Genomic DNA, 27,973 nt, shown 5'->3' on the forward strand with positions numbered 1-27,973 from the left:
TGCTCAAGCACTTGTTGATCTGTTTAACTGAAGAATCCCACAATCTCGGTTCGCATCGATGGCTGAGCCCGCCCATGCTTGGCGGTGGTATCGATATTCCGCACTTCCGCCCAATGTCCACCACTGGGGGCGGGGTTACCCCTAGCCATCACACAGTAGAGGTATCAGCTCCACCGGCGGACCTCCGCGACCCCGTGTGCAATGTGAGTGGGAAAGATTCCAATGAATGGACCGCGCAAAGGCTGTGGTGGTGGTGGTCAGCCTAGAGGTCCCCAAAGTGCCACTGCCACGAAAACAGACTGGATCTCAGGTTTTGTGTGATAACCAGCTTACCTGTCCAAGACGATGTCGATCAATCAAACAGACTCTTGTGGATGGAGAAACACGTGTACATTGGCCTGGGTCATTCCAGATTTGGGAGGCGAAGGTTCTCAGGAGGAAACTCTAAACACAGAATTTGGAACAGAAATCCAGATTTTCTTTTTGGGAAATCATCACGTTATCTTGAACACTAGCTCATATTATGCCCTTACAAAGCAACCAAGCCTGCCGTGTGTCCAAAGGTACACTCCAGAGTCACATTTCCACCTTGTCGCTGCTTCAAGAATTGATTTGTAAACATGAGTAGATACCTAAAGTACGCTCAACACACGCATGTCCGGCAAATATTCGAGCGCATAAATTCAATCCAACCTGATAAGTAGTTTTCCGCATGTCTTCCGGCCCTCCAAATCCTATCACACACGGAAACGCTGTTAGTATACCATGTCTTTTCTCTGCTCACATCAATGACTGGGGACGGACGACCTACCCGATGCGCTTGCGCAACTTCAGCAAGTGAGTGAAAGCCGTGAATGTGGACATTCAATGCACCAGACGTGAGAAGCTCAAAAAGGTCACGAGAGTAGCTCTCAAACTCCTCGCGGGTAGCAATGTAACCGAACAGCGTCGGCCTTGCAACCTTGACACACTTCGGTGAGAGTTTGCTGCGTGGTGAGAAACGGAGTTAGCGATCAGCGATAACGGCAGCAAATCTACCGAAAAGGAATGAGTAAGGGCAGTGAACAATGCTTCGAACTTACTTTAGTGGCAAAGGAGGAATTGGGCCGCTGGAATTACCAAACCAAACAATGGTGCCCTTTCTCTTGACGACAGCAAGAGACCCCTCCCACGTATCCTTACCAACCGAGTCATAGACAACATCGACACCCTTCCCTTCCGTCAAAGACATGACTGTCGACACCCAGTCCTTGCCCTGCTCGCTTCGGTAGTCGATGACATGGTCGGCTCCGAGACTCTTGACCAGCTCAACCTTCTCGGGACCGCCAGCGGTGCCGATGACCTTTGCGCCGAGCTTCTTCAGAACCTGGGTCATCAGAAACCCAGCGCCTCCAGCAGCCGCATGCACGAGAACCCAGTCTCCCGGCTTGACCTCATATGTCTCCCGCGTCAGGGCAAGCACGGTGAGGCCGCTCATGAAGCTCGCAACGGCCGTTTCGTACGAGACCGAGTCCGGGAGCTTGACCGTCTTGGCAGCCGGCACGGCCGAGTATTCGGCATATCCGGCATTTCCCAGCCAAAGCACCCGGTCGCCTACTTGCAAGTTGTACTGCTCTGTGTTGGGGCCCAATGCGACCACTGTGCCGGCCGCCTCGCGGCCAAGAACTTCGGGCTTTGCCGAGGGGTAGAGACCGGTGCGGAAGTAGGTGTCGATGTAGTTGATGCCTGCCACTGCGTTCTTGACGAGGACCTGGCCTTCTCCTGGCTGGGCGACGGTATAGTCGGTGCGGTATTGGAGGACCTCCGGGCCGCCAACATCTTCCACTACCACGGCCTTCTGTGTTTGGGGGATGGACGACATGATTGTGAAAGTTGATGGACGAGTAAGGCTAGCAAATGGAACTGCAATTCAGAATGAGCAAACAGTGTAACAAGAAACCACAAAAGGGATGTATCTGGGTCAAAGACTTGATCAGATGCGTCGCATTTCTCCAACAACCCGGAACCTAGGCCAGGATACCTTGGTGTCCTCATCCAGAGGTAGCGGTTTGCGCCTGCGGAGATAAGGCGCTGATACCCGCGCAAAGTACTTCTTGGCTTCCCGTCTTGGGGAAACCCACTGACACCCCCTGAATATGGTAAACATTGAGTTCGGGACGAACGGTCAAACGGACCCGCCAGCGCCAATCGCACTCGTAGTATTCTCCGACCTACTCAAAGGTAATTGAGACGACCACCAACACCGGCGAGAATCGAAGAACATAACCTTTAGCCATAGCACACACTACCACTATTTCATAGTCCTGAAAGCTGGTGCGTGGCCATCAAAGCAATACACCTTCACAAGGCTTTTGCCACCTCCTTCTTGCAATTCGACTTTGAAGACACCATGAGTTCGTGCTGCCTCGGCGGTTTCAAATGGGACGGTCAGCCCCAAGGCCAGGAGGCCACGCTGAACGACCAGGGCTATTATGTGACCGGCTCCAACTCAGATGTCGCTCTCCTGGTGATCCATGACCTGTATGGGTGGACGTTCCCCAACATCAGGTTGTTGGCTGACCATTTTTCTGCGGAGGTTGGCGCGACCGTCTATGTCCCGGATTTGTGAGTTCTTTTCCCTTTTTTTTCTTCTTTTTTTTCATGGTATCGCACTGGCATGTCGAGTCAACTAGCTAACTTCCCCATCACAAGCTTCGGCGGCGAGGTTCTCCCGGCCGACATTATCAACAACCCGGCTGAGTGGGCAAAGCTGAATCTCCCCGAGTTCATGCAGCGCAATTCTAAGGACGTTCGGAAGCCCGAGGTCAAAGCCTTCGCCGAGTTTCTCCGTTCTCGTCACCGCCGGGTTGGCGCCATCGGATACTGCTACGGCGGGTGGGCTGTCTTCCAGCTCGGTGCTGCCAGGGCCGGCGGTCAACCCCTTGTGGACTGCATCTCTGCGGCGCATCCGACGTTCTTAGAGAAGGAGGAAATACGGGGCGTTGGAGTCCCGGTCCAAATCATCGCGCCGGAGCATGATCCTCAGTTCACCGAGGAACTGAAGACGTACGCTGTTACGGAGATTCCGAAACTGGGTGTTCCCTTTGATTACCAGTTCTTCCCCGGGCTGCACCACGGATTTTCTGTGCGTGGCAACCGTGAAAATAAGGCCGAGACAAAGGGCATGGAGAGGTCGATGAGGGCTGCTGTGTGTTGGTTCAAGGAATGGTTAGCTGCTGTGTAGACCCGGACAGACAGACATGAAATCCCCTGTAACTATGTCGTCAGTGCCTAATTTTTGAAGTATTACTCTCCTTTCCATACGTTGAGTGCTTGGAGAGTTCACCGCCGTCTCGCCCCCAGCCATAGCCTTTGAAACCGAGCTCTTCAAAAGCATTTTGAGAAGAAAGAGCGCTGGAGAGACGACAGCTCGTCGGGGGGGGGGGGGGGGGGGGGGGGGGGGGGGGGCGAGCGACAACCACTCTTTGGAAACCTCCCCCTTAGAACGCCGCTTGCTGGACCCAAAACGGCTGGGCCGCATTCTAATCGGAATTTTCTTCTCAACCTCTTTTCATTCAACATCGGAAAGGACGGCATTCTCCTCGGATAATATACACTTTTCAAACCCTCACAATGTCGGGGATAGCTTAGGAAAAGGGTCGTCCAAATGATTTTTCGAAACCGCACAGAAATTAGGGTTTTTAACGCAAAGCCACGCCATGATCTGACTTGGCTGACCGATGCTTTTTCCCCGCACTTATGTACCTATGCCCAGCCGCCGTCGCGGGCACGACTCTTTATCTAGTATTGGTAGAACTTGGTCGAAAATTCATCATTCATTCATTCATTCATTCATTCATACGTTGAGTGCTTGCTCTTGACCGCTTGCGTCGCTAGACCTAGGGTGTAGATGTACATGCACAAATCAAGACCATAGCCCGTTACCCAACCTTCTTGTTATGCTGTATCCCAGACATGATGATACCAAAAACAACCAATAATGTGGCATGGAGAATAAGCGGCAATCCCGCCTCATCAGATATCAAGCCCGCTAGAGCGTCTGGGTACTCTCCCAAAACGGTACCACCGGTACCTCAATCCAGCCGCACCCATTGAACCTGGGCCAGCAGCGTTATGGGATGATGCTGTCACAGGCAAAAGGCAAGCCAGGAAGTCAATGGTGAATCTCACGCGGATTATTACCAGTCCATATCCCTAAAGTTGAAACATAACTAGAATCATTCGTGCTCTACTTAGAGTCATATCAAAATACGGCACTAAACCTGTCTCCCACGTCGGACCCACGCCAAGCACTTCGTCAAGTATCCATCCATTACCGAACGACACCATGACCTCCAATAAACAGGGTTCAAACCCGTTGCCGTATGTAGCTAGCATTTTTTCGCCTTTGCTTTTGTTGTCATGGTGCTGACGTCTCGTCTAGATGGGATGCTGACCAGCTCCGGTCGGTCTTCGTCCACGCGCTATCGGACATGTACAGAGAAGAAGTTCCACTGTACGGAAAGCTGGTCGATATTGTCCGTACGGTCGATAACTCTGTGTTGGAGAAGAAGGGCCAGAGCGTCGATGATCTCCCCATCCGCCACCAGGTCGAACGCCATGGTGCAATTCGGCTGGGAACGACCCATGAGATGCGCCAGATCAGCCGCCTCTTTGCTATAATGGGAATGCACCCAGTGGGCTACTATGACTTGGAGATGGTCGGGTTCCCCTTGCATGGCACTGCCTTTCGGCCCACGAGCGAGGAATCGCTGCGACAAAACCCCTTCCGAGTCTTCACCACCGTTCTGCGCCCAGATCTCATCGTCTCTTCGACAGTGAGGGAGACTGCGATCGAGATCTTGTCCCGACGGGAGCTTTTCTCGCCGCGCTTGTGCGAGCTCATGGACCAAGCCGAGCAAGATGCGGGAACACTGACACAAAAGGACGCAGACGAGCTGATTGTCGAGGCGCTCAAGATCTTCAAATGGCATTCTCGGTCGACTGTCCCCCTAGAAACCTATCTCAGTCTCAAACAGGAACACCCAATGGTTGCCGACATCGTCTGCTTTCCAAGCGCGCACATCAACCACCTCACACCCCGTACCTTGGACATTGACGCTGTCCAACTTGAGATGATACGCCAAGGTCTGCCGGCCAAGGAGGTCATTGAAGGGCCTCCCCCTGGCCGAAAGTGCGAGATCTTGCTGCGCCAAACCAGCTTCAAAGCCCTTGAGGAGCAAGTCGTATTCTCCGGCTCAGGCGTCAGTGGCACGCACACGGCTCGATTCGGCGAGGTCGAGCAGCGAGGTGCTGCCGTTACACGCAAGGGCCGAGACCTTTACGACAGGCTGCTGGCTGCCGCTGTTGCCAACGAGGATAACTGGGATCCGTCGCTCGCTCATGCCTTTCAGGAGTATCCTGACGGCTGGACGGAGTTGCGGAAGCAAGGCCTGGTCTACTTTCGGTACCGGGTATCACAAGATGTCGCATCGCGGCGGAAACCTCTCCCAACCGATATGGAGGCGTTGTTGCAAGCAGGCATCGTTGAGTGTGAGCCCATCACCTACGAGGACTTCTTGCCCTTCTCTGCGGCCGGCATCTTCGCGTCCAACTTGGCAGGCACGAACGGGACTGCGGATAGGAAACTCCAGGCGACGGGGTGCAGTAGCCGAGCCGAGCTGGTGGGTGTCCTGGGTCGAGAGATTCTGAGCGAGATTGATGTGTATGAGGCCTTGCAAAAAGCTAGTGTGGATGAAGTCGCGAATGCTCTTGGGTTGGAAGCAATCACTCTTGCTTGAGAGGGCAGTAACGCATTGTATCTTAGCTTTGCCTCATGTATCTAGAGCCGAAAGGTCAAAATCCGACGGCAACGATTCGAGCTGAGAGAAAAATGGCACAAATGGCCAATATGCGCTTCCTGACGGGTCGGTTGCAGTCCATGCGTCACTGTTGAGGCTCTGGGGCAAATTGCTCCCGACCGCCGCCCCCGTGGGTTCCCATGCAGCCAGGCATGTCTCGGAGGGGTCCAAGACATCCATTGGCATCTGATTGTCTGTGCTGGCTGCGGAGCAATCCATAGCCAGGGAAACGGAATGCCTCAGAGACGGGGTTGGCTGCCTGTAGTTTTGTGACGTTGAGTCCGAATCTTGATCCTGTTGGGCTTTAGCATACCCAGTCAATGATCCATACTGCCTACTCACGTTGTCCCCTGATAGCAAGTGTTTCGCACTATCTTTCAAAAGATGGTATGACTTGTTTGCGATGCTGCTAACCCCAGTGTAGCGTGATATGCATTCAAGACAAAGCTTCCAGCTGGCAGACAATGAATCAGGCCTGACAGCAGAGCCGCCAAAGGAACAAAGTTGTCCCATTAAAAGTGTGCTGCCAGCTGTGTGAAGGTCTTGATGTTTAAAGTAGCTGGTTAGCCTCAAAAGCGGTGTCATGATATTGACAGTCAAGATTTTGACTTACATCCAATGTTATACCACCATGCCGTTAGACTCTGCGAGTGAATGTGAGTGGCCAGGCAGCGAACCAGACTGTCGGCCGATAGAACGCACTGGGCAGCAATCTCGGACTGCATCAGGTCTTGCACAACGGCAACCTTTATCCTGGATGGCTTCGGAAGCTGCTGAGACTGTTGGGAACGGCGCTGCTTGCAAAAAAGCTGCTCCAACGCCGGACGTAGTATGAGAACGCGGACATGATGGAATCTAAGACATGCTCCTATCAACATCTCAATGGTTCTCGCAAAGAAAAAGTAAACCAAACAGGATCGGCATCATGAGCTTACCTTGCATGAAGTCGCTTCGCTTGCGCGGTGAAGTCGGTTGGGGGGATCTCGTTTTCTGGAGTCAGATCTCCAGCACCGTCTTGACGGCGATCGTTTTCTGGGGAAGGCTCATAGCGAAGGTACTCGGGAAGTGAATCCATCCATTCCATGATCAGGGTGTCTAGGTCAAGCATGGACTGCGTGTTTGCAGCCACGTTATCCGGCACACTTCCCAAGTCTGCGGGAGCCACCCTAGCAAATGCCGACCCGTCCCTCCACTCTTCCCTATCCAAGACTTGCCCCAGAATGTCGTAGAGCTTGATTGTCTGGATGTACGACTCCAGCATGCTCTGTTGACCCGGCGGTTGAGTACCCCTCTCGGCGCCAGGTTTGTCAGAGAGATACTCGTCATCAATCGCATGAGGTAATTGCAGTTTGTCGTTGCTGGCGTTGGTAATCATCAATGGTCGCCCGAAGGACATGGAAATCTCGCGGTCTAGCAGGACGCAGCCATACCAGACCCTGAGACGCATTTCGCACTCGAGCTGTGTGGGTTGGCTCGTCAACAATCCTCTGGTTTTGGCATCCTGGACGCTTAGTTGCAGGCCCATGTTCTGTGCCATGCGGATTGCTAGACCAGTGATGTTCCAGCACTTGCTAAACTTTTCAGTGCTTTGCAGGTAGAAGCCCATAAGCAGAAGCAACTGGACCAGTTCGATTCCGACTTCTTCATCAATGATGTCCAGAAGATCCAGCTTCTGCGTTTGATTGAAGAAAGTGGTGGCGCGTGCCGAATTCTTCTCGGCGTCGTGAGGCCCAAACAGCGAAGCCATTGCAAAGACGGCATTCACCAGCGCCGGGAATGCCTTGTGTAGACTTTTTTGCCTACAGATGCCCGAGCAGACGGTTGGGTTCTCGTGGGCTGGAGCCCAGAGTCGCTGGTACTGCTTGACAAACGTCGGCTGGTGAAGAATGGGGTACATGCGGTGCACGCGAGTGAAATACACGCGTACCAACTCATCGGCCTGGCGCCGGAGTGGGAGAGACCACTGGCCACTGGCGAGCAAAGCATCGCACGAACAAAAAGGGGCTGCCGTGGAGGTAGTGTTTGCATACCGGTACACCGGTGTCTGATTGTGGGTGAGGGCTTGATCAATGGGGCGCATCAGCCGCTCGACACCAGCCGGTTCCAAATGCCCCTTCTTCGAAACCACAACAGGGCTTGGGCGGCCGCTCGACGAAGGCCCTTCCGGAGGCGTTTCTGAGTGCTGAAGTAATGAAGGTTCATCGACAATCGAAGGAGCCCGCTGTCCATGGTCGTGGCGGGTAGGCCCAGACAATGTCGGAGCCCTAACCGGAGCCCTGGCCGGAGCCGTGACTGGAGCAGGCTGCCCTACGGCCTCGATATCAACTTCTCTAACAGTGCCAGCGCCCGAGGTATCTCCATTTGCAGCTGCCAGCTGCTCTTCCCGTTCCAATTCTTTCAACCGATCGCGCCACGACCGAATCATACTGGGTAGGTCCGTTAGTTGAGGTCTACTAGACGCCATGAAGTCGAACTCGGAAATCCGCAACCTACTTGTCGTGCCATGCCTTCTCCTGGACTTCGGCCTGGTAGACACAAGTAGACAAACGCTTGGTACAACCTCCGCAAATGGGAACAGCCCCATCACAGCGTCTCTTGCGAGTCCTGCACTCTTCGCAAGCCAAGGGGGCCCGTTTGCGTGTTGACTGTTTCTTGGGCGCGGGCCCTTCTTGGGAAGCATCGGGCTCAGCCTGCCGTCCGCGTTTCGATATCGACTCGGTCATGGATGGCGTTGGAGGCAATAAGGAAAACAATGCGGAGGAAAGGCGGAGGCACCGGGGGCACCTGGGGCACCTAGGGAATCGGGGGAATGCCGCGCTATGTACAGTATTGCAACTCCATAACCTGGGGAAATGCGGGGACTCGGGTGTTGTCAAACGGTGGAGCGGGAGTTCTGCTGTGGGCGCTTGGACCGTGCATTACAGACGTACGGTGACCTGGTTGGAAAGAAACGGAAAGGCCACTCTGAACAACTCTACACTACAGTACAAATGGACCTTCTATAGCCAGACACTATTTGACAGCCGCTGTCGCTTAAACTGAACTGACCCCAGTGTTGTGGAATTTGACCATCGAGACGGAACGAAAAGACTTCCCTTCATTTGCTGGCAATTTGCTGGCATCTACCAAATGAGGAAATCCCAGAAAACCGACTCTGGATCCGATGGCGGCGTACACGGGACTGTCAGACCCGTCATGCATTGACAGTACACGCGAGGTTGATCCTCCTTTGCCTTTGGCTTCAAAAATCCGGTTTCCGAAACGTTGTCAGCCCCCAATCTTTCCCCTTTGGACCGCCCTGCTCAGCCACAATGTGGCGCATGTCTTGGAACTCGGCGCTCCATCCTGTGTTCTTACATGCTTCCTGTCAGACTGACCGTACAGAATTGATTGATTGATTGAGAGATGTGATAATCTTCTGATTGGTAGCTTATCCGTGCGAGAGCGGACGGGATCCCGAGTTTTTCTACCATCTATGGTCGTATGTGTCTGTTTAGCTTAGAATAGTGACATATATTCCCTGGATCTGTAGAGGGTGCCCATGATGGTTGTGTACTTGCGAGATAGGTATGTAGCTGAGTCCATCCCTTGAGATACTTGATCACTCGTCGAGATTTCTGGTTTCGGTGTACTCTAATGGGCTGTGACCTGGAAAGATGGACTTACCGTAATGAACTTTGTGTGAAGTTTTCGGTTTTTGGCTTGTGTAGGTGAATGCTGTATATGAGCAGATGGGTTGTTGTTGCTGTGCGTGTATTTAATTATGCTTGGATTTAACTCAATTGGAACACTACTGAATGGATCACTCGGCGGTTTTATTGTTGCGTTTAGTGCTTGACTCTGGATTGTACAAGCTTGGATCAGTAAGTAAGTAACTGTGACGAACCGTTACAAGCACAGGAGTATTTCGCTGGGATAAAACAATAGAGTAACGGAGTAGTAGCCGAAAGGTACTGGTAGATTGTGATAGCTATTGCTTGCTGAAGAACCGGTAACAAGAGGCCTGGGGAGGCCTTCTTTTATACCGGCCTTCCTGGACCCGATATACTGGACCCGGGACTTCGGGTCCTCCCTTCGGGTCCTGCCTGATTGGTCATCTAGTCTAGCCTACATAGGATTCTCTGATTGGATCGTAACATTGTTGTTGTTGTTGTTGTTGTTGTTGTTGTTGTTGTTGTTGTTATTTTTAACGTCTACTTCCGCCTTCCGCTAGCTGACGAGGTGCTATGATAATAGATGAGGGAAGATAGAGAGAGGAAGAGGGAGGAAGAGGGAGGAAGAGGGAGGAAGAAGATAGGGGGTGCAGATAGAGGCACAAGAATAGACGGAGAGAGACAGAAAAGAGGCTTTTGGAGCGTAATAAACCCTGGTCTTAGGATCTGCGTCAACCTTGCCAGTATCGAGAAGCAGCTTAACAACCGCTTCATGCCCATTTTCTGCCGCCATATGCAGCGCTGTCACTCCATGCTCATCCTTAAGATCTGCATCAACCTTGCCATTCCTTCGCTGCCTCCGCAACCTGTTAGATTTCAAAAGGTAGAGTCTGGCACTTCTGGCCATCCTCTATCAAGATTATTGGTACTAATCACCTCGTTTTGGGCTGAACAAGTTGCATTAGCGTCAACACAACTTAGGATAGGGATCTGATGTGACAAGGGCAGTGTTCTGGGCTTGGACCAATAGTTCAATTTAGTTAATAATCTTCTTTGGTCTCGAAGGCCTTGTTGATCCTTTCAACCTTCATGAGAAGGTTGGGTCCTAAAGCCTTCTTATACCAAAGAAGGTTGGTACGTACCGAGCCCGGTGTAACAGGCATCGGCGCGAGTCCATCTAGTTCATCTACCTACAAGTAGATCTTCTGGATGCCAGCTTTCGTCCAATTGCCCGTCAGTAATTCCGGTCAGTGGTTTAATTGATGAATGTTGCTGGCGAAAGTCCCTGTGGCATTCTGTCGGTAATTCCGGTTGGCAGTTTGACTGATGAATGTCGCCGGTGAATGTCCGTGTGACGGTAGGTAACCAGCCCCGGTCGGTGTTGTTGACCAGCCGTACATTAACCATCCAATGGCTTCTGGGCATACACCATGCGGTAGTTGAAGTACGGATGAAGAGTAGTGTCCTTCAACTCCTTCTGCAAATGTTTGATGTAGATGTTGATCTCCTCCGTGGTCCATCCCATTACCTTACCAAACATAAACTGAAGCATACCATCAAGGTCCTGGTTCATAGCGACATAGAAGTACAGACCAACTTCGTTCAACTTCTTGTCCTTAGACCATGGGGAGAGAGGGATCTGCAAGTATCCTGTAGTTAGAGTCTCTGGAATAAAAAGACGCCGTTGGAAGCAGAAAACTTACCTTGTAATCCTTCACTACTATGTTCACGAAACCGGCCTCCTTCATTCCGTTCTCCATCATGCCGTTGCTGAGTAGTTGCTGCCCAATCTTCCTGCAACCCTCCTCCCACAGGGGGCCCCATTGGCCCAGGGCATGAACCTCAGTCTTCACGGAACCATCGTCTGAGAAAACAGTACCGCTGGAACCATCCATATGCTCGATGTAACCGCCTGGCTTGCAGCACCGGTAAGCCTCCTTATAAAAAGCAGGCCAGTCTTTAACGGTGCCGGTAAGCCACCGGAGGTGGACGAAGTCGAAGAAATTAGAGTTATAGGTCCACTCCTTATTGTAGTCGTCGATTTCAAAACGGACATTGGGGGGTACCCAACCGGGCTGGATGGGCGAGATGTCAGTACCTATGACGTTGCAGTTAGGGAATTTATCGGCAAAATCGATTGCCCACAGCCCTAATGTCGAGTTAGTATTCGAGGAACAACCACAAGGTAGTGAAGAAAGTCGGCGTACCTGTGCCTGTGCCAAGATCAATTGCATTCTCAAGATTTTTGGGAAGAGGGGCATCATAAAGCCTGCCATCCAGACAAATGGTCATCACATGATGGCTAGAGGTAGGCAATATTTGGTTAGCTACAAGAACTCAAAGTCTCGCGGACATGGGGATGCCACAACAGGGTGCTGACGCTCCCGTGAAAAAGGAGAGCTACTGCAGCTTTTACGTCCCAAATCCAGACGGTCGAAGGGAAGACTTCGATCCTGGATGCTATGAGATTCGATGACAGGGCGACAACAATGGTAGCGCAACCTGACAGCTGTTTAGCAGCCTCATGGGGCCTTGGAGGCGGAGAGACAGATTGAGTGGCTCGGATAAAGGTATCCATGATAGGTCCTTGAGAGATCAAACCAATGGTGGGAAGCATGTTTCACTTACAAAATATCCAGCATTTCATTCTGCTTAGCGTCATTGGGGCCCCTGCATGAAAGTTCAAAATGCTCGTTAGCGTTGGGTGTTTCCTCTTACATGCGCAGAGCTTCTTTCATCCATATTCGTCTGGACTCTGGGCTAGAAACGACACCTCACAGACCCAGTGCGGTGGCTAGACTGGGCGCTTCGAGCCCTGACGAGTAATCCCAAACAGACTTACCAATACTCTCCATCCGTTACGCTATCGCTATGGTAAGTTCGGCCGTTCATGGTACGGTAGTTGAGGATACTCGAACTAATCGAAGCAGTCGAACTCTCGATATCACTTCCAATGGTTGAATCCCTATCATTTTCCTCCTCCGGAAGTCCCTATAGTGCGTAAGTAAGGCAGAAGTATGTCAGTGATCAATTCCAATTATGACTGGGCTTGTGACCGGGCGACGGGGAACGTGAGAGGGCCGTACCTGTTCCGCCCAGTGAGATCCAGGAAGAGGGCCAGTCGTTTCAGCAGCGGGAGATGCAGGACCGGGCGTGGGTGATTGGGGTGCTGGCGACTGAGCCTTTTTTGCCGGAGAACTCATGGTCGAATCTTGGATATCTTATCTTCTACCTAAAATTCAAGTTCGGGTGAAGAAGATGGAACGGCCAAGAACTGATTCGGGTGCCAAAACCGTCTGATTTATAGAATTCTGCCTGTGCCAAAATGACAGGCACCCGGTTCGGTTCATTACAGTGTTCAAATGTGACACAGTGTTCAAATATGAAAGCGGATATCAACTGCCCTTTACCGCTCAGAAATTGATACTAGGCTACTTGATATAACCACAGTGTCTGGCCAAAAAGGCACTGGGGAATATGTGGAAGCTGCTAGCTTACGCGGTGGCTGGGCCGGATAAATCGACTGCGTAGCGTTGTGAATCGACTATGTGGATTGGATATAGCCAATGATAGAGTTATGTTCGTGCCTGCCAAAGTTCGCCGTAGTGAACATCATATAATTATCCTCACCAAAAAGTCCTAGAAAATATAAAGACAAAGCGCTCTACATTGGTGCCTTGATTTGGCTTTGTATATGGGTTCTTGCTTCTGGTGCTCTTCTACCGCTCACGCTTCCTGCTCTATTTGCCTCGCTGGCCATACTTTTACAACCCTGCACTGTTATGATCCAATCAGAGATCCTCATGTCAGCTAGTCTACTTGACCAACAAGAAGGGGTCCACGGGTCCAGGGACATCGGGCCCGGGAAGTGTAACGAGTGGACATGTACCCTAGGTCTCCGACGTTCGACTGGAAGGCACGCTGTCCAGATGATGTAGGAGGATGGTGGTATTTGTGTTTTGGCGGTGGCTGCTTCGGCCCCGTTAAGTGGAACCAGGGACAGCGGGCGGGACAGCGGGCAGAACGCGGAGCCAGCCGTTTTGGTTGCATACGGGCCGTGCCGAACAAGCTTTTTCAGGCACAGTATCACCTGCAACCTACAGCACACTTCGCTTACTATGTACAGTAAAGACCCCTGCAGTTGCAAACCCCTCCTTTTGCAAAAATCTGCCCCTTTTGCTAAATATTCTACAAATTGCAACCGCTTAAGGCCGGATTTGCAAAAGAAAGGGTCTGATTTGGGTAGGCGCGGCATTTATACCCGTATACTAGGGGTCTAGTGGTACACTTTTTCGCTCTAGTTGCCTTCGCTCAGTGGTCAGAAGGCATTAAAGTAGTCTGTGCATTTGCTCCCTATATTGTGAAACCCCTCCTTTTGCGCCATCCTCCTATAACTAAAAGTTTTGGCGCCAAGTATTAGCCTTAACGCCCAGTTGCTAGCAGAATTCTTAACACTACCTAAATCGCCGTTTTTACGGTCGATATCTCAACAACCGCAGCGATGAAATGTCTACGCCTTCGTCCTCTGGGGCCCCCAGACTACCGCCGCCGGCCATAATACCGGTTACTCCTTTGCCGGACATATTTTGCGTCCCGTCTCCGCCTTCCACAACGGCGCAGTCGGCCAAAAGAGCCCAGACTGCGGACGAGGAAGTCCGTCACGCCCACATTACTACCATTGCCTGACGGATTTCTACTACTGCCTCACTGATACAGTAGTTCAATTTGGCTAATAAACTATTTTGGTCTCGAAGGATTTGTTGATTCTTTCAAGCTTCAACCAAAGGCTGGGTTTTAAGGCCTTTGTATGACAAGGGCAGTGTTCTGGGCTTGGAACAGTAGTTCAATTCAGCTATTAAACTACTTTGGTCTCGAAGGCCTTGTTGAATCTTTTTAAGTCTTTCATCCAGGCTGGGCTTCCTAGCCTTCTTATGCCAAAGCTTTCCTTCCTTTGGATAGGTACGTACATCTTCCTATCGGCCTAATCTGGCCGCAAGGCCACAAGGCATCTATCTAGTACACACTATTGTGCTTACATATGAATCTTCCTAAATAGTTTCCTCTAATGCTCTTCTTTCCTACTTTGGCTAGCGCGGCCTAGCATGGAGGCAGTGCAGGCGGCAGTTGTGTTGTTAGCTAGAATACGCCAAAGGCGCTGAGGGTGCTAAGAGGATTCCGGGTAAGTCATGCCGTTGAGAGAATAGACTTCCCGAAGGTGAGTGTGGCTTGGTTGCCCAAGGAATCCAGGCGTGTAGCAAGGCTTGGGGTTCAGCCGTGCGGCTCTTGGGAAGATTAGTGATGTTGTTGGATGTCCGTGTGACACTTTGTGACAAACCGTTACAAATATAGGAGTATATAGCTGGGATGTAGGACAACGGTAGTAGTAGCCAAAAGGTACTGATAGATTGTAAAAGCTATTGTTTGCTGAAGAACCATAATAACAAAGGCCGGAAGGCCTTCTTATATACTAGCCTTTAGTCCCGTCCCGTAGTCCCGTAAACTCAGAACCTTGGGTTCTATCTGATTGGTCAATTCTATCTAGATACATGAGGCTCAACAATTGGATCGTAATAGCCTTCTTATGCCAAAGAGATGTGGTACGTACTGAGGTGCGTACCTGTGACGAACGGCAGTCTGATCTGCCTAAGTGTGATAGTTGAAGGTAAAGACTATCAGTGCTGTTCGGTGAAGCTAAAGAGTTCACAACAAGTATGTCTGCAATACTGGTCTCGGTGATAATGATCTATTGACTACTGTCGAACTATCTGACAATCTGAGTTCTCCAGTCGTCCCTTTATACCTCCTCGCCCTCTGCGAGATATCTGTTTTCTGATGCTCTTCTGAGCCCATAAGTCTATCTGATAGTGGTGGCTCACTGATGGTGTTGGCTCACCTTGTGAGCTGGCTCGCCGTGTGAGCCCTCATGGGGTGTGAGCCCTTTTGGTTCTGCGCCCTACTGGCTCCTATGGTTGCACCGTTCTGTGGCTGTTGTGTCCCAGTGGCTTGGTTGGCCTGTGTAACTCGCTTAAGTTCGTAACAGTACCGAGCCTTGTTGCCTAATGCCTCGAGGTATCTATCTAGCGGTCTTCATGTGAATCTTCCTGAGTGCTTTTCACCCATTCTTCTTCTTTCCTCTAGCATCAGCCTCTGTCTGGTCGTCATTGTGGCCCAGCAGTCACTGAAGCTGCACGTACGCATGCACGGGCTGACCTGTCTTTCATGCACATTGCATAACAGTGCATATCTCACTATGTCCCTAATGGTGCCCTCTCGCCCCATGATGAAAGAGGAACCTTAGGATAATGCTCAGCGCTATCGGTAGTCAAGACTAATGTAAAGTGTTGAGGTTCTGTTAAGCCTCGGAACATCTAACCTAGAACTGTGGGCAAATGTCCATGTGAAATACAATCTCTTCCTCTAACCATTTTGTAAAGCTGCTTTAATTTCTTCTTCAAATTATAAACGAATCCTTCGCTGGGCTTTGCGACTGGGACGGCTGCAGGAGTACAAGCTGGCAGTGAAGATCGAACAAGCGAAGGAAGCAGAAGAGCTACTAGGGAATTCAGATTGATCTTTGATTCTGGAGAGCGGGAGCACGGTCGGGGAACCACGCAGCGGAATCAAAGATCGGGCCTCGGAAATGACGGTGAGGTCATAGCGAGAGGAAGATAAACACCAAAGGCACGGCGCCGACACGGCGTCGTCGTAACAAGAGAAGCGGAGGGTTTTCAGCTGGCTGTTGGCAACACAGTGGCTGGCCGTCTTCAAGTCTGCTGGTCCGAATCTGGCGTCCAGGGTACATAGGAATGTGATCCGCACAACCCATAGGTTCATCCGTATGTGGGCCCCACTCTCCTCTGAATCTGGGCCGTTACCTGGCCACCCGAGCCACTCTTTCGTTTGTGACCCACTCTTGTCTTCTTCTCCCCTTCAAACTACTTTTGGCGAATGCAGTTATCATTCCATGTTACTTTCTCCGACCAAGCCGCCAATCAATTATTTTCCTAACCTATTGTTCCAAACGTCTCAACCGTCCGTCAACCTGACAGTTGACCACGTGATGACTAGACCCGACATTTCACGAAACGCGACCTTCGCCCCCTTCTATAGTCGCGTCTCAAGAACATCATCACCGCCGCGCCTCAAGAATATTATCACCATCGCCATAATGGATCAACATCAGTCAGAGGTCATCCGAGAACGTCCCATCAGCACAGGCCTAGATGCCTTCCATGCTTTGTTCGAATCAGTCTGTAAAGAAAAGGGCATCTCCGCACAGGGTCCTCCTTGCTATACTTTTAGACCTCCAGACTTTAACAGTCTGACCTCACAAAACTCAATACATAAATCATTGATTCGTTCGGGGTCGTTCACCCTGTTCACAAATTCCCATTAAACTCCCACTACACGCCAATTACCCAAAGGACGTTTCTTTTGAGAGGCCGGGCATTCATGGACCCGGAGGCTTCAGGGCGTCTACAGGGTTGGCAATAGTGTACAGCAGCGGCCTGGTAGCTTGCACCACTTATGGGGGGTGGGGGGCACGGGTAGGGCTGCAAATCCGAGTGGAATCTGCAAATCACAGGGGAACCTAGGCTGTCAGTGCTGTCCCACAACCGAGCCGCTGCGATAAGGTGTGTTCTTAAGCGGACAATGCGTTGATGCCTTACTTTTCGTTTCCTTTCGGGACCTGTAGGCCCAGCTGGTGATTGGCCCATCGTCGAGAGGACGTACTGTTCTATTCCTTGTCAGCATCTTGCGTGGGCGGCCGCGGCCGCGCTTGATGCCGCTTACAGTAAAATCGCGTTTTGGACAGTCTTTGAGATACTTAAGAGACGCTCAATCTTTTAGCAATAGATGGCGAGGATCAAATGCGATGGAGAGCCTCTTTTGGGAATTCTAGCCACGGCTACAATCGATACTATCTTAATAGAATGACGCGCCGCCCGGCCCTTCTACATTCTTAGGCAAAACTTCCTCTCAGTGCTCAACGGTAACCCTAACCAACTGTGGTAATCTTGGGATTTCGTTTTGAGGCTTCACATTTGAAAAGTTCGTCTGCACTCACACCTTCCTTTCCTCACCTCACTGTTCCTAAATGTACCTTCTTCCCTGAAGCTCACCGTGACTTTCAATCATGTGATGTGGAGGGCATCAGAGCGAGCAAGCATCCAATCAAGATCATCTTCCCAATTTAATGCCTTCTCCTCTTTACCCATCCACTCAAAGCAGTTTTCCATTACAGTAAAGGCTGACCAATGCCTTTGCTTTCCGGGCTTGGCGCCCTGGGCCTCTCAATCATCTATGCCCAACGATGTACCCAACGCGATATTGACGAGTCTTTTGCTTGCAAGACAGCTGTGTCGAAGAGGTTGTGCCAAAGAGGCTGTGCCCGATACCTCTACTCAGCTCGCGTCGGGCATAGTGGAAGTCTGAGTCCTGCCGGATTGTTGATCCAGGCAAAGGCAGCGCCTTTAAACAAAGACAATAACAGCAACCACCTTCAAGGCTCCCAATCAAACCCACCGAGATATACGCTACAAATTTTGTCATTGACTTATAGTAAGTATTTCTCGTCTTTCGAGCAATTTCCCTAGTTTCAACTGCTGATTTACTATACCTACAGTCCCGCCAACATAAGCCATCCGCTCGCAAAGCCTGCGAGCTTTTTCCTCTATCGAACATTTGTATGATTAGCTGCCAAGGAAGCTGAGGTTGGCGGACTCTGCAATGCGACTCCTGGAGCGTGACGATACCGGCGGGGTCGGTCTGACGGAGGACCTACCCAACGATAAGATTCCACCGTATGCGATACTTTCACACACATGGGGTCCTGAAGAGGTCCTCTTCAGAGACATGACGGATGGTACAGGCAAGAACAAAGCAAGCTACGCTAAGATTCGTTTTTGCGGAGACCAAGCCTGGCGCGATGGATTGAAATTCTTCTGGGTCGACACATGCTGCATCGACAAGTCTGATAGCGCCGAGCTTCAGCATGCTCTCAACTCCATGTTCCATTGGTACCGCAGCGCGGTGAAATGTTATGTGTACCTAGCAGACGTCTCAACCCATCAGCACGGCAAAGGCCCCGGTTGGCAACCGACCTTTCGAGAAAGCAGATGGTTTTCCCGAGGATGGACCCTCCAAGAACTCATTGCCCCACCGATTGTCGAATTCTTCTCTAAAGAGGGCGAGCGACTGGGGGATAAGGAGTCTCTGGAACAAGAAATCCAAGATATAACCGGAATTCCGCGAAAAGCCTTCCAAGGTGTCCCTCTATCTGATTTCAGTATCGCCGAACGGATGCGATGGATCGAGAAGCGTGACACAAAATACGAGGAAGACAAGGTGTACTCTCTATTCGGCATCTTCGATGTGCACATGCCGGTTCTCTACGGCGAAGGAAGGCAGAAAGCATTGAAGCGGCTGCAGGACAAGGTTCACGAGGATTACCTATGTCTGGCAAAATTGTGGACCACAGACCCGCGTGACCCGCACGTCGAAAAGAAGCGGATTGAGTTGGCGAAGGGTGGTCTGCTGGCTGATGCTTACCGCTGGGTCTTCGATAACCCCGACTTCAACCGATGGCGCCAGCTGCGGGAGAGTCGCCTGCTCTGGATCAAGGGAGATCCAGGCAAAGGCAAGACCATGTTGCTATGTGGTATCATCGACGAACTAGAGCGGCGTGTTATCGCTGATGGCGGCAACTTGGCGTATTTCTTCTGCCAAGCTACCGACTCGCGCATCAACAACGCAACTGCCGTGCTACGAGGCTTAATCTACCTACTTGCCCACCGGCAACCACGCCTGCTCTCACATCTACCGGAGAATACATACCCCTCCGATGACTCAATGGCATGGATCGTCCTGTCCAAGGTTTTATGCGAGATGCTAGAAGACCCGAACTTGAAGGTCACCTATCTGGTGATTGATGCTCTGGATGAATGTGTGACAGACCAACCGCAGCTTCTTCAGTTGATCGTTCAGATATCATCTGTGTCTACTCGTGTCAAGTGGCTTGTATCTAGTCGCAACTGGGTGCAGATCGAAGAACAGTTGGCGATCGTCGCGCAGCAGTCCAGACTCAGCCTCGAGCTAAACGCCGAATCCGTCACCACTGCCGTCAGTGCATATATCCGCTACAAAACTTTTCACTTGTCGCAGCTGAAACGGTACGACAGCAAATTGGAGGCGGCTGTATATGACTATCTCTCTTCTAACGCGAATGGGACTTTTCTCTGGGTGGCCTTGGTCTGCCAAGTACTTGCGGACCCAAGCGTTCGAAGGTGGCAGACAATAACAAAGTTACGGGCATTCCCCACTGGATTGGATTCCCTATATGCGCGGATGATGAAGCAGATTATTCAGTCCGATTATGTGGATCTGTGCAGGCAAATTCTTGCCGTCTCCTCTATTGTTCGTCGACCCATCAGTCTTCAAGAACTGACCACTCTCATCGAAATATCAGACGATATCTCAGACGATCCGCAGTCCTTGGAAGAGATTATAGGGCTTTGCGGCTCGTTTTTAACTCTTCGAGACCAGACTGTTTATTTTGTCCACCAATCCGCCAAGGACTTTCTATTGGGCAGTGCTTCTGATAAAGCTGGTAACCAAGCGTCTCTGAAGACATTCAAGTGGATTTTTCCTTCTGGGAAAGAAGATGTGAGTTATACCATCTTCTCGAGGTCACTTGAAGCCATGTCTACAGTATTGCGACGCGATATATACGACTTAAGCGCACCGGGATTTCAGAGCGACAAGGTCCAAGTACCGGATCCGGACCCGCTAGCGACGGTGCGGTACTCGTGCGTCTACTGGGTTGATCACCTGTACGACTTAGTTTCCACCATGAACACATACCGGAATGATATTTTACAGCACAACGGGGTTGTCTATACATTCCTCAAGATGAAGTACCTTTACTGGCTGGAAGCTCTAAGTCTACTCCAATCTATGTCTACGGGGGTTGTTGCTATTAGAAAGCTCGAGGGCCTGCTAGTAAGTATAAGTCTAACTCCACACAAGGAACTTGGTCTAACTAAAGATGTAGGGAGGTAATCATCAGTCGCAGTTATCAAAGCTTGTTTGGGATGCTTACCGGTTTGCTCTATCTTATAAGTCAATAATAGAGCAAGCTCCACTTCAAGCATACATCTCAGCGCTTGTATTTGCTCCAAGCGGTAGCTTGATAAAGAGGAATTTCAAGACAGAAGAACCTGAATGGATTGGAACTAAGCCGGCTGTGGAAGTAGATTGGAATGCATGCCTCCAGACCCTAGAAGGCCATGGCTACTTCGTTACCTCCGTGGCCTTCTCGCCGGATGGCCAGCGGCTGGCGTCCGGTTCGGGGGACAACGCGATCAAGATCTGGGATCCGGCATCGGGGAGCTGCCTCCAGACCTTAGAAGGCCATGGCTACTTCGTTACCTCCGTGGCCTTCTCGCCGGATGGCCAGCGGCTGGCGTCCGGTTCATGGGACAACACGATCAAGATCTGGGATCCGGCATCGGGGAGCTGCCTCCAGACCCTAGAAGGCCATCACGGCTACGTTGGATCCGTGGCCTTCTCGCCGGATGGCCAGCGGCTGGCGTCCGGTTCATATGACAACACGATCAAGATCTGGGATCCGGCATCGGGGAGCTGCCTCCAGACCCTAGAAGGCCATGGCTACTTCGTTACCTCCGTGGCCTTCTCGCCGGATGGCCAGCGGCTGGCGTCCGGTTCGGGGGACAACGCGATCAAGATCTGGGATCCGGCATCGGGGAGCTGCCTCCAGACCCTAGAAGGCCATCACGGCTCCGTTGAATCCGTGGCCTTCTCGCCGGATGGCCAGCGGCTGGCGTCCGGTTCGGGGGACAGCGCGATCAAGATCTGGGATCCGGCATCGGGGAGCTGCCTCCAGACCCTAGAAGGCCATGACGGCTCCGTCGGATCCGTGGCCTTCTCGCCGGATGGCCAGCGGCTGGCGTCCGGTTCGGGGGACAACGCGATCAAGATCTGGGATCCGGCATCGGGGAGCTGCCTCCAGACCCTAGAAGGCCATGGCTACTTCGTTGGATCCGTGGCCTTCTCGCCGGATGGCCAGCGGCTGGCGTCCGGTTCAGGGGACAACGCGATCAAGATCTGGGATCCGGCATCGGGGAGCTGCCTCCAGACCCTAGAAGGCCATCACGGCTCCGTTAACTCCGTGGCCTTCTCGCCGGATGGCCAGCGGCTGGCGTCCGGTTCGGGGGACAGCGCGATCAAGATCTGGGATCCGGCATCGGGGAGCTGCCTCCAGACCCTAGAAGGCCATCACGGCTCCGTTAACTCCGTGGCCTTCTCGCCGGATGGCCAGCGGCTGGCGTCCGGTTCGGGGGACAGCGCGATCAAGATCTGGGATCCGGCATCGGGGAGCTGCCTCCAGACCCTAGAAGGCCATGACGGCTACGTTGGATCCGTGGCCTTCTCGCCGGATGGCCAGCGGCTGGCGTCCGGTTCATATGACAACACGATCAAGATCTGGGATCTGGCATCGGGGAGCTGCCTCCAGACCCTAGAAGGCCATTACCGCTCCGTTGGATCCGTGGCCTTCTCGCCGGATGGCCAGCGGCTGGCGTCCGGTTCGGGGGACAACACGATCAAGATCTGGGATCCGGCATCGGGGAGCTGCCTCCAGACCCTAGAAGGCCATTACCGCTCCGTTAACTCCATGGCCTTCTCGCCGGATGGCCAGCGGCTGGCGTCCGGTTCATATGACAACACGATCAAGATCTGGGATCCGGCATCGGGAAGCTGCCTCCAAACGATTTCTACTAGTACTCTGATAACCGATATCTCGTTTGACCCTACCAGTCGCTACCTACTTACCAATATTGGACGCATTAACATAGTTACAGAAACTACCAAAAGCCAAGTTGTACTAAAAATTCCAGAGAGCCATGGTTATGGCTTGGGAGAGGATAGGTCTTGGATTACTTGCAACGGCCAGAACGTACTTTGGCTGCCACCAAATTACCGACCGGATAGGTGTCATGTCCAGGGGCAGATGATATCTTTCATTTGCGAATCGGGACTAATTTGGTTTATTAGCGTCCTGCAAGACATATAATGTATTTCATGCCGTTCTTAATTTCCTCCTCTTTATTTCCTTTTTCTAACGTGCCACGAGAAGGGTTTGGGATGACAGGTAAATTTATAGGAATTTTGTAGATTCTGGTATCTTCTGCTGTTGTCAAGATGACGTACTTCATTTTGAAGAATCAAGGCTATTCCATCCTTTCACTCTCCTTTTGCAGGTGCCTGTGCGGTCCAGATGCTACGGGATTAACCCGTGACTGCCCAGTTGTCACCAGGTTAGCCTTTGACATTGTCGCACTGCACGTCCGCGCACACGGACTGGACTTGTCTGGGCTCTTGCCCATATAGCCAGTCCTCCATGCACATCCTCCTTTTCTCTCCTTCGCACAACAACACATATCTTACCACACCCCCAACGCTGCCCTCTCGCCCCGTGATACCAGTCCTGACTATGCTTGGTACAGTGGTAGAGGCCTCGATTCTCCTCGACCGGATAAGTAGTCTCTTCTTTGATGGTGCTTAGGTGAGCCAACACACTTGTAGTGGCGTTGTCACAGCTACATGGTCCTCCCTAGGCTAGATGCGGGGGATCGTGGTTTAACATGCGGCTTTGTACCACCGACATGGGTGCTGAAGGTACGTCAATGATTAGGTAGGTCGTTCGGAGGCTTGGGTCTCCCTTTTCTTCTGTGAGCCCGACTTCCAGCTGAAACAGAATCCCGCAAGAAATGTCCCCCTTCCTCATTTGATTCGCAACCCTTCAGGCATTCTGTCGGCGGCTATTGCCTCCCCTTTCCCTTGCTAGTAGGGGAAGCGGAGGCCTTCTTGCTTGCTGGGGCAGTGTGGTCCGGAGCAGGCGAAGGAGGTGAAGCAGAGCTTTTCTGCAAGGCGGCGGTGATGGTTCGTGCGAGGCGGTCAGCTTCGCGGGCGTGGGCTGGGGAGACGGCGGAGAAACGGGGGAGTTCGGTGTCGAGGTAGGCGGCGAAAGAGCGATAGATCTCCGCTTTAGCGAGAGCTTCAGAGACGAGGGTCTCAGCGAAGGTCGTAATGGAACCAGAAGCATTAGGGGTGGCGGTGGTGGCGTGGGCAGGACGGGCTTCCTCGTTTGCAGTCCAGGCTCTCTTGGCCGACTGCGCCGTCGTGGAGGGCGGAGGCGGGACGCAAATGGAGTCCGGCAGGGGGGTAACCGGTGTTATGGCCGGCGGCGGTGGTTTGGGGGCCCCGGAGGGCGGAGGCGTAGACATTTTGTCGTTATGGTTATTGAGATATCGACCGTGGAAACAGCGATTTTGGTGGTGTTAGGTATTTTGCGGGAAACAAAGCGTTAACACTTGGCGCCAAGATTTTGTGTTGCAGGAGGAAGATGAACCACAACTTCTCATTCACGAACTTGGACCAAAGAAGTCTGTTAGTGCGTTAGCGCATTCCGCAGGCCACTCCCATATAAACCTGCCCGCGCACTAACACTGCGCCTCCAGAGTAAATTTTGTTTGCACTTGAACCTCCCATTTTACTTCCACTCGCACCTCCCCTTCCTACTTTCAATTGCCCCTCCCCTTCTACCCATAGTTGCTACCTCCCTTTCTACCTGCATTTGCACACCTCTACACACAATGTTCTCAGCAAAACCTGATTCTCTTCAATCTATCTCTTCTCCATGTTCACCTTCATTACAAGCCATTTATCCCTCCACTTAAGCTACTACCCGGCCGTTGCAGCGCAGCACCTGTCCAGCATCTTGTCTATTGACACGGATCATAACCTAGGGAAGATGATTTCCTACTACCTGCCTGAGCAGTACCGCTGACTAGTTGAACACTATAGCTAGCCCGGCATACACCGAATTGAAGGGAAATGGGGTAGCATGAAACCACAAAAGCACTAACGTTGGTTTTCTTCAAGTGCGTCGGTCAAACACATACATATCTCATGATGGTCGAGGTGAAGAATGTCCGTCCATAAAACACAACTCTTGGGTTGCATAAATTCGAAAGTGGAGGCAGAAAACAGGTTTAAGGTTCCTAGCATTCTCGTCAGCTACTACGATTTTCCTTGGGTGAGTGTTGCTAATAATGGGTAGCAGTAGATGGTAATAGCTCAACTATCCACTATTGATTCCTTGCAGTTGCTGAACTGTCATTTTGAACTGGCTAGACGTAAGTGACTGGGGAGGGAGAATGGATTGCAAGTCGGCTCATAGAGAGTGGCTAAAGATGTGTGCACCTATTCATGCGGCCCAGACACTCAAGTGGCAGCCGCTGGGCATGTACACCGGGAACGGAGATACAATTGAGAAGACGAATCTACCTCGATCAGTGGACCAAGTCAAGAGTCAAGACCGGATCGTCAGGGCCAAAATCATCTCAAGCGTCAATCACCTAGCCTCAAGGAAGAGGACACTTCGAGTCAACCCCTACAAGAAATGACCAAGACGCCTCCCAATGCACCGACCCGCAAGAGATAAAGACACGAACAACGAATGTCCCTGTCACGCATTCGATCTGTGGCATTCACATCATTGTCCCCAGTCGATGTATGTTCGGTTCGAACATCACCCGTCCGCTCGGCCTATTTGGATCGTTACGGTCATGTAAACCTTCAAACCCGGAACAAAAGACCCGACCCGCCTCACCCGCCTCACCCGCCCGCGTCCCGCACTAAACTTAGTCGGCGATCATATAACTGATCCTCATAAGAAGATCATCCATTTCAAGATCAAACTTTTTGGGTCGGCGGCTACTCCGCGGATGGATGGCCCCGGATGGGACTGTACGGAGTGTGGTAGGTAGATATGTATGTAACCGTGGCAATGATGATGGGCGGTGGGTTGCAACTGACAACTGTGAGTGTTGGCTGAGGGCACTAAACGGGAACTTGGAAGCGAAGTCCGTTTCTGAGGATTGGATAGTAGGTTGAGTGGACTGGCTGGGCGTGACCTTTAAAAGGTTGTCATGAACGTAAAATCTTGATGTTGTTCATGATGTGCTTTTAAATCTGGGACTTGATATTCTTCAAAGATCGGATGGAAGCCTAATAAACCACGCTCGTGGATACCTGTAAGTAGAGGTAGACAACTGTCATTGCATTTAACACCATACCACAACAAGAAAGCGGTGGTCTGACGGTATCCCAAAACGAAGACTTTTTGAGAACCAAAGTTGGTGATGTTGGATGACCTGGGGTATAGAGCTGCAAGAATCTCAAGACAACAGACAACAACGGAACCAATCAGCTGATGAATTAAAGACAAGGTTTAGCGCCTCTTTCTTTTTGGCAGTCGTTTTCCATGTCTCTCGAAGTTTTCGGTCGAAATGCCCGTCATTTTGCTAATCACTTGCCTGGTTGGTAGTGGTTTAGGGCGTGAATTGGTGTGTGCCAGGGTTTATGAACTTGTCTTATTTAGAGATGTGACGATGTCACCACTAGCCCTAGACGAGCACTGGGCTAAGATGGGGGAATGCAACTTTGTCAGTGAATTTGGGATTGGGGGCTGTGGCAATGCGACCCTGAGAAAACATGGGAATTTGGAGACAACCCAACGACAAATGACAGAGCGGAAGTGTGGAAGTTTTTGAACGACAAGAGAAAGACAGGAGAGGTGAGCGGACAGAAATAGCAAAGACTCGAGGGAGATAACCTCCGAGTTATCTACCCACAACCTGAAAATTTAGTGTAAAAAACGTTGTAGATCTGGAGAAAACTACGTCATAGACTTAGATAGATGAGCCTCCTGAATATCAACAACCAACAGCATCAAAACATGCAAATATGAATAAATTCTTCGGTGTGTATGTCGTTTCGCTTTGTATTCCAATCATCCTTAGCCAGGCACAGCTCGCACCGGGAAAACCGACAAATGCACAAAAGCTGGGTTGACCCCGTCATCGGCGTGTGCATTTCCTGAATAGAAGAAGATGGGAAACTTGGAAACCGATATTCAGACTTATCCCCAAGCGTACAAACCTGATGGATCATGGAGAAGTTTCGCGCGAGCGGATCCAGAAACGTTATTCCACCATTGGCTGAACCGCCCCTCGGGATGGGACAAACGACCCACGCAGATATCCACAACACACGTCTCTACCACAGGGCCACAGATCATGGAAGTTACGAAGTTGAACCAACCCTGGGAGTGTCTGGAAGCTGGAGACGATCCTGGGATCTAATCCATCAGAAGATCGTGGATCGTTTGGGTCAAGTAAGTTGTTCGTGCCTGTGTGCCTGGAAGTCCCGCGGATTTTGGGTGTCAGCCATCCCGGAAAGTTGCTTGACCGTCCCCAGACTTGGAAGGGTGGCAACGAACCACCGCCTTGAAGTCATCGCAATGATGGTGGTTATGTCGATCATATAGTTCTTCTTCGTCCCCAGGCTCTGCTTGATCGTCTGCAACAGTCGACACGATGAGGCTTTCAGGCTCTCTCGCTGTCCTCCTCGCCGGTGTGACTTCCCTCGTATCTGCCGTCCCCTTTACTGGACCTTCCGAGCAGCCGTCGGAGAAGAGGGGATACTGTGGGAACAGTCCCAAGTCTCGAAAGTGCTGGGGAAACTACGACATCGACACCGATGTCGCCTACGAATGGCCCAACACCGGAGTGACTCGTTATGTAAGTTCGATCTCAGGGTTCAGAGGTACTTACTCGAGGTCTGATGCTGACACAAGCCAACTGCAGTATAACTTTTGATGTCGGATACACCACTCTCGCTCCAGACGGCGTTGAGAAGCGGCTGATCACCGTCAACGGCCAGTACCCAGGCCCCCTTCTCGAAGCCAACTGGGGTGACGACGTCGAGGTCAAAGTCTGCAACCACCTTCCCGACAACGGCACCAGCATCCACTGGCACGGCATCCGCCAGTTCTACACCAACTATGCCGACGGCGCCACCTCTCAGACCGAGTGTCCCATCGCTCCGGAGACTGCCACACCTACAAGTGGAAGGCGACCCAGCACGGGTCCAGCTGGTACCACTCTCACTACTCCATCCAGTACAGCGAGGGCCTGCTGGGCCCCATCATCATCCACGGCCCCAACACCGCCGACTGGGACCAAAGCTCCCTGCCTGTACACAAAGTGGGTGATGTCGGGTCGGCAGCGCTTGTGGGTGATCTTGTACTTTGTGCACCACTGGGACGCGATCCAGCAGAAGTGGCCGCACGAGTATTCCCGTTGAGTGTAGTCGCACATCTTGACTGATATTGGTATTTTGTTGGTGGATGAATTGGTGGTAATGGTGCTGATCGCGGAGGAGCTGAGTAGTTGAAGAATCTGTGGGGAAACAAGCTCTATAAACTGAAGAAAGGAGATGGATGACCAAGATAGGACAGATATGACGTTGTATTTAACCTTATACGCCAGATGCGTCCTACGGAGTCTAGAGGATCGTAAGGACGGAGCCAGGTGGGAGCGACTTTTACAGGCA

The 27,973-nt window shown here is 51.6% G+C and overlaps 8 protein-coding genes across 8 annotated transcripts; 4 read left to right on the top strand and 4 right to left on the bottom strand.

The window, feature by feature from the left end:
* Positions 1-205: 205 nt before the first annotated feature.
* SMAC4_07209 (uncharacterized protein) lies at positions 206-2,051 on the bottom strand. Its single transcript, XM_066090587.1, has one exon. It carries the CDS (start codon positions 1,859-1,861, stop codon positions 1,079-1,081), a length of 783 nt encoding a protein of 260 aa, XP_065946365.1. The 5' UTR covers positions 1,862-2,051; the 3' UTR covers positions 206-1,078.
* A 338-nt stretch (positions 2,052-2,389) lies between these two features.
* Positions 2,390-3,223, top strand: SMAC4_07210 (uncharacterized protein; the record flags this gene model as incomplete). Its single annotated transcript, XM_003347306.1, has 2 exons — positions 2,390-2,604; positions 2,692-3,223. 2 exons carry the CDS (start codon positions 2,390-2,392, stop codon positions 3,221-3,223), a joined length of 747 nt encoding a protein of 248 aa, XP_003347354.1.
* Positions 3,224-4,327: 1,104 nt separating this feature from the next.
* SMAC4_09696 (uncharacterized protein) lies at positions 4,328-5,780 on the top strand (the record flags this gene model as incomplete). Its single annotated transcript, XM_003342899.1, has 2 exons — positions 4,328-4,362; positions 4,424-5,780. 2 exons carry the CDS (start codon positions 4,328-4,330, stop codon positions 5,778-5,780), a joined length of 1,392 nt encoding a protein of 463 aa, XP_003342947.1.
* A 22-nt stretch (positions 5,781-5,802) lies between these two features.
* Positions 5,803-8,966, bottom strand: SMAC4_09695 (uncharacterized protein). The gene is made up of 4 exons (XM_066091003.1): positions 8,334-8,966; positions 6,776-8,266; positions 6,454-6,695; positions 5,803-6,382 (listed from the first exon to the last, which is right to left on the bottom strand). Exons 1-4 carry the CDS (start codon positions 8,561-8,563, stop codon positions 5,814-5,816), a joined length of 2,532 nt encoding a protein of 843 aa, XP_065946366.1. The 5' UTR covers positions 8,564-8,966; the 3' UTR covers positions 5,803-5,813.
* A 1,490-nt stretch (positions 8,967-10,456) lies between these two features.
* Positions 10,457-12,821, bottom strand: SMAC4_12882 (uncharacterized protein). The gene is made up of 6 exons (XM_066091131.1): positions 12,580-12,821; positions 12,336-12,484; positions 12,122-12,163; positions 11,701-11,795; positions 11,197-11,642; positions 10,457-11,132 (listed from the first exon to the last, which is right to left on the bottom strand). Exons 2-6 carry the CDS (start codon positions 12,383-12,385, stop codon positions 10,893-10,895), a joined length of 873 nt encoding a protein of 290 aa, XP_065946367.1. The 5' UTR covers positions 12,386-12,484; positions 12,580-12,821; the 3' UTR covers positions 10,457-10,892.
* Positions 12,822-19,345: 6,524 nt separating this feature from the next.
* Positions 19,346-22,586, top strand: SMAC4_13430 (uncharacterized protein; the record flags this gene model as incomplete). The annotated part of the gene is made up of 2 exons (XM_066091409.1): positions 19,346-20,494; positions 20,547-22,586. 2 exons carry the CDS (start codon positions 19,346-19,348, stop codon positions 22,584-22,586), a joined length of 3,189 nt encoding a protein of 1,062 aa, XP_065946368.1.
* A 717-nt stretch (positions 22,587-23,303) lies between these two features.
* On the bottom strand, positions 23,304-23,822 carry SMAC4_09722 (uncharacterized protein). The gene has a single exon (XM_003342973.2). The coding sequence runs from the start codon at positions 23,797-23,799 to the stop codon at positions 23,335-23,337; it is 465 nt and encodes a 154-aa protein (XP_003343021.2). The 5' UTR covers positions 23,800-23,822; the 3' UTR covers positions 23,304-23,334.
* Positions 23,823-26,924: 3,102 nt separating this feature from the next.
* On the top strand, positions 26,925-27,962 carry SMAC4_09721 (uncharacterized protein). Its single transcript, XM_003342972.2, has 2 exons — positions 26,925-27,154; positions 27,264-27,962. Exons 1-2 carry the CDS (start codon positions 26,956-26,958, stop codon positions 27,722-27,724), a joined length of 660 nt encoding a protein of 219 aa, XP_003343020.1. The 5' UTR covers positions 26,925-26,955; the 3' UTR covers positions 27,725-27,962.
* The last annotated feature ends 11 nt before the right edge of the window (positions 27,963-27,973 follow it).

The sequence above is a fragment of the Sordaria macrospora genome, chromosome 3, assembly GCF_033870435.1.
Source record: "Sordaria macrospora chromosome 3, complete sequence".
Classification (NCBI taxonomy): Eukaryota; Fungi; Ascomycota; class Sordariomycetes; order Sordariales; family Sordariaceae; genus Sordaria; species Sordaria macrospora.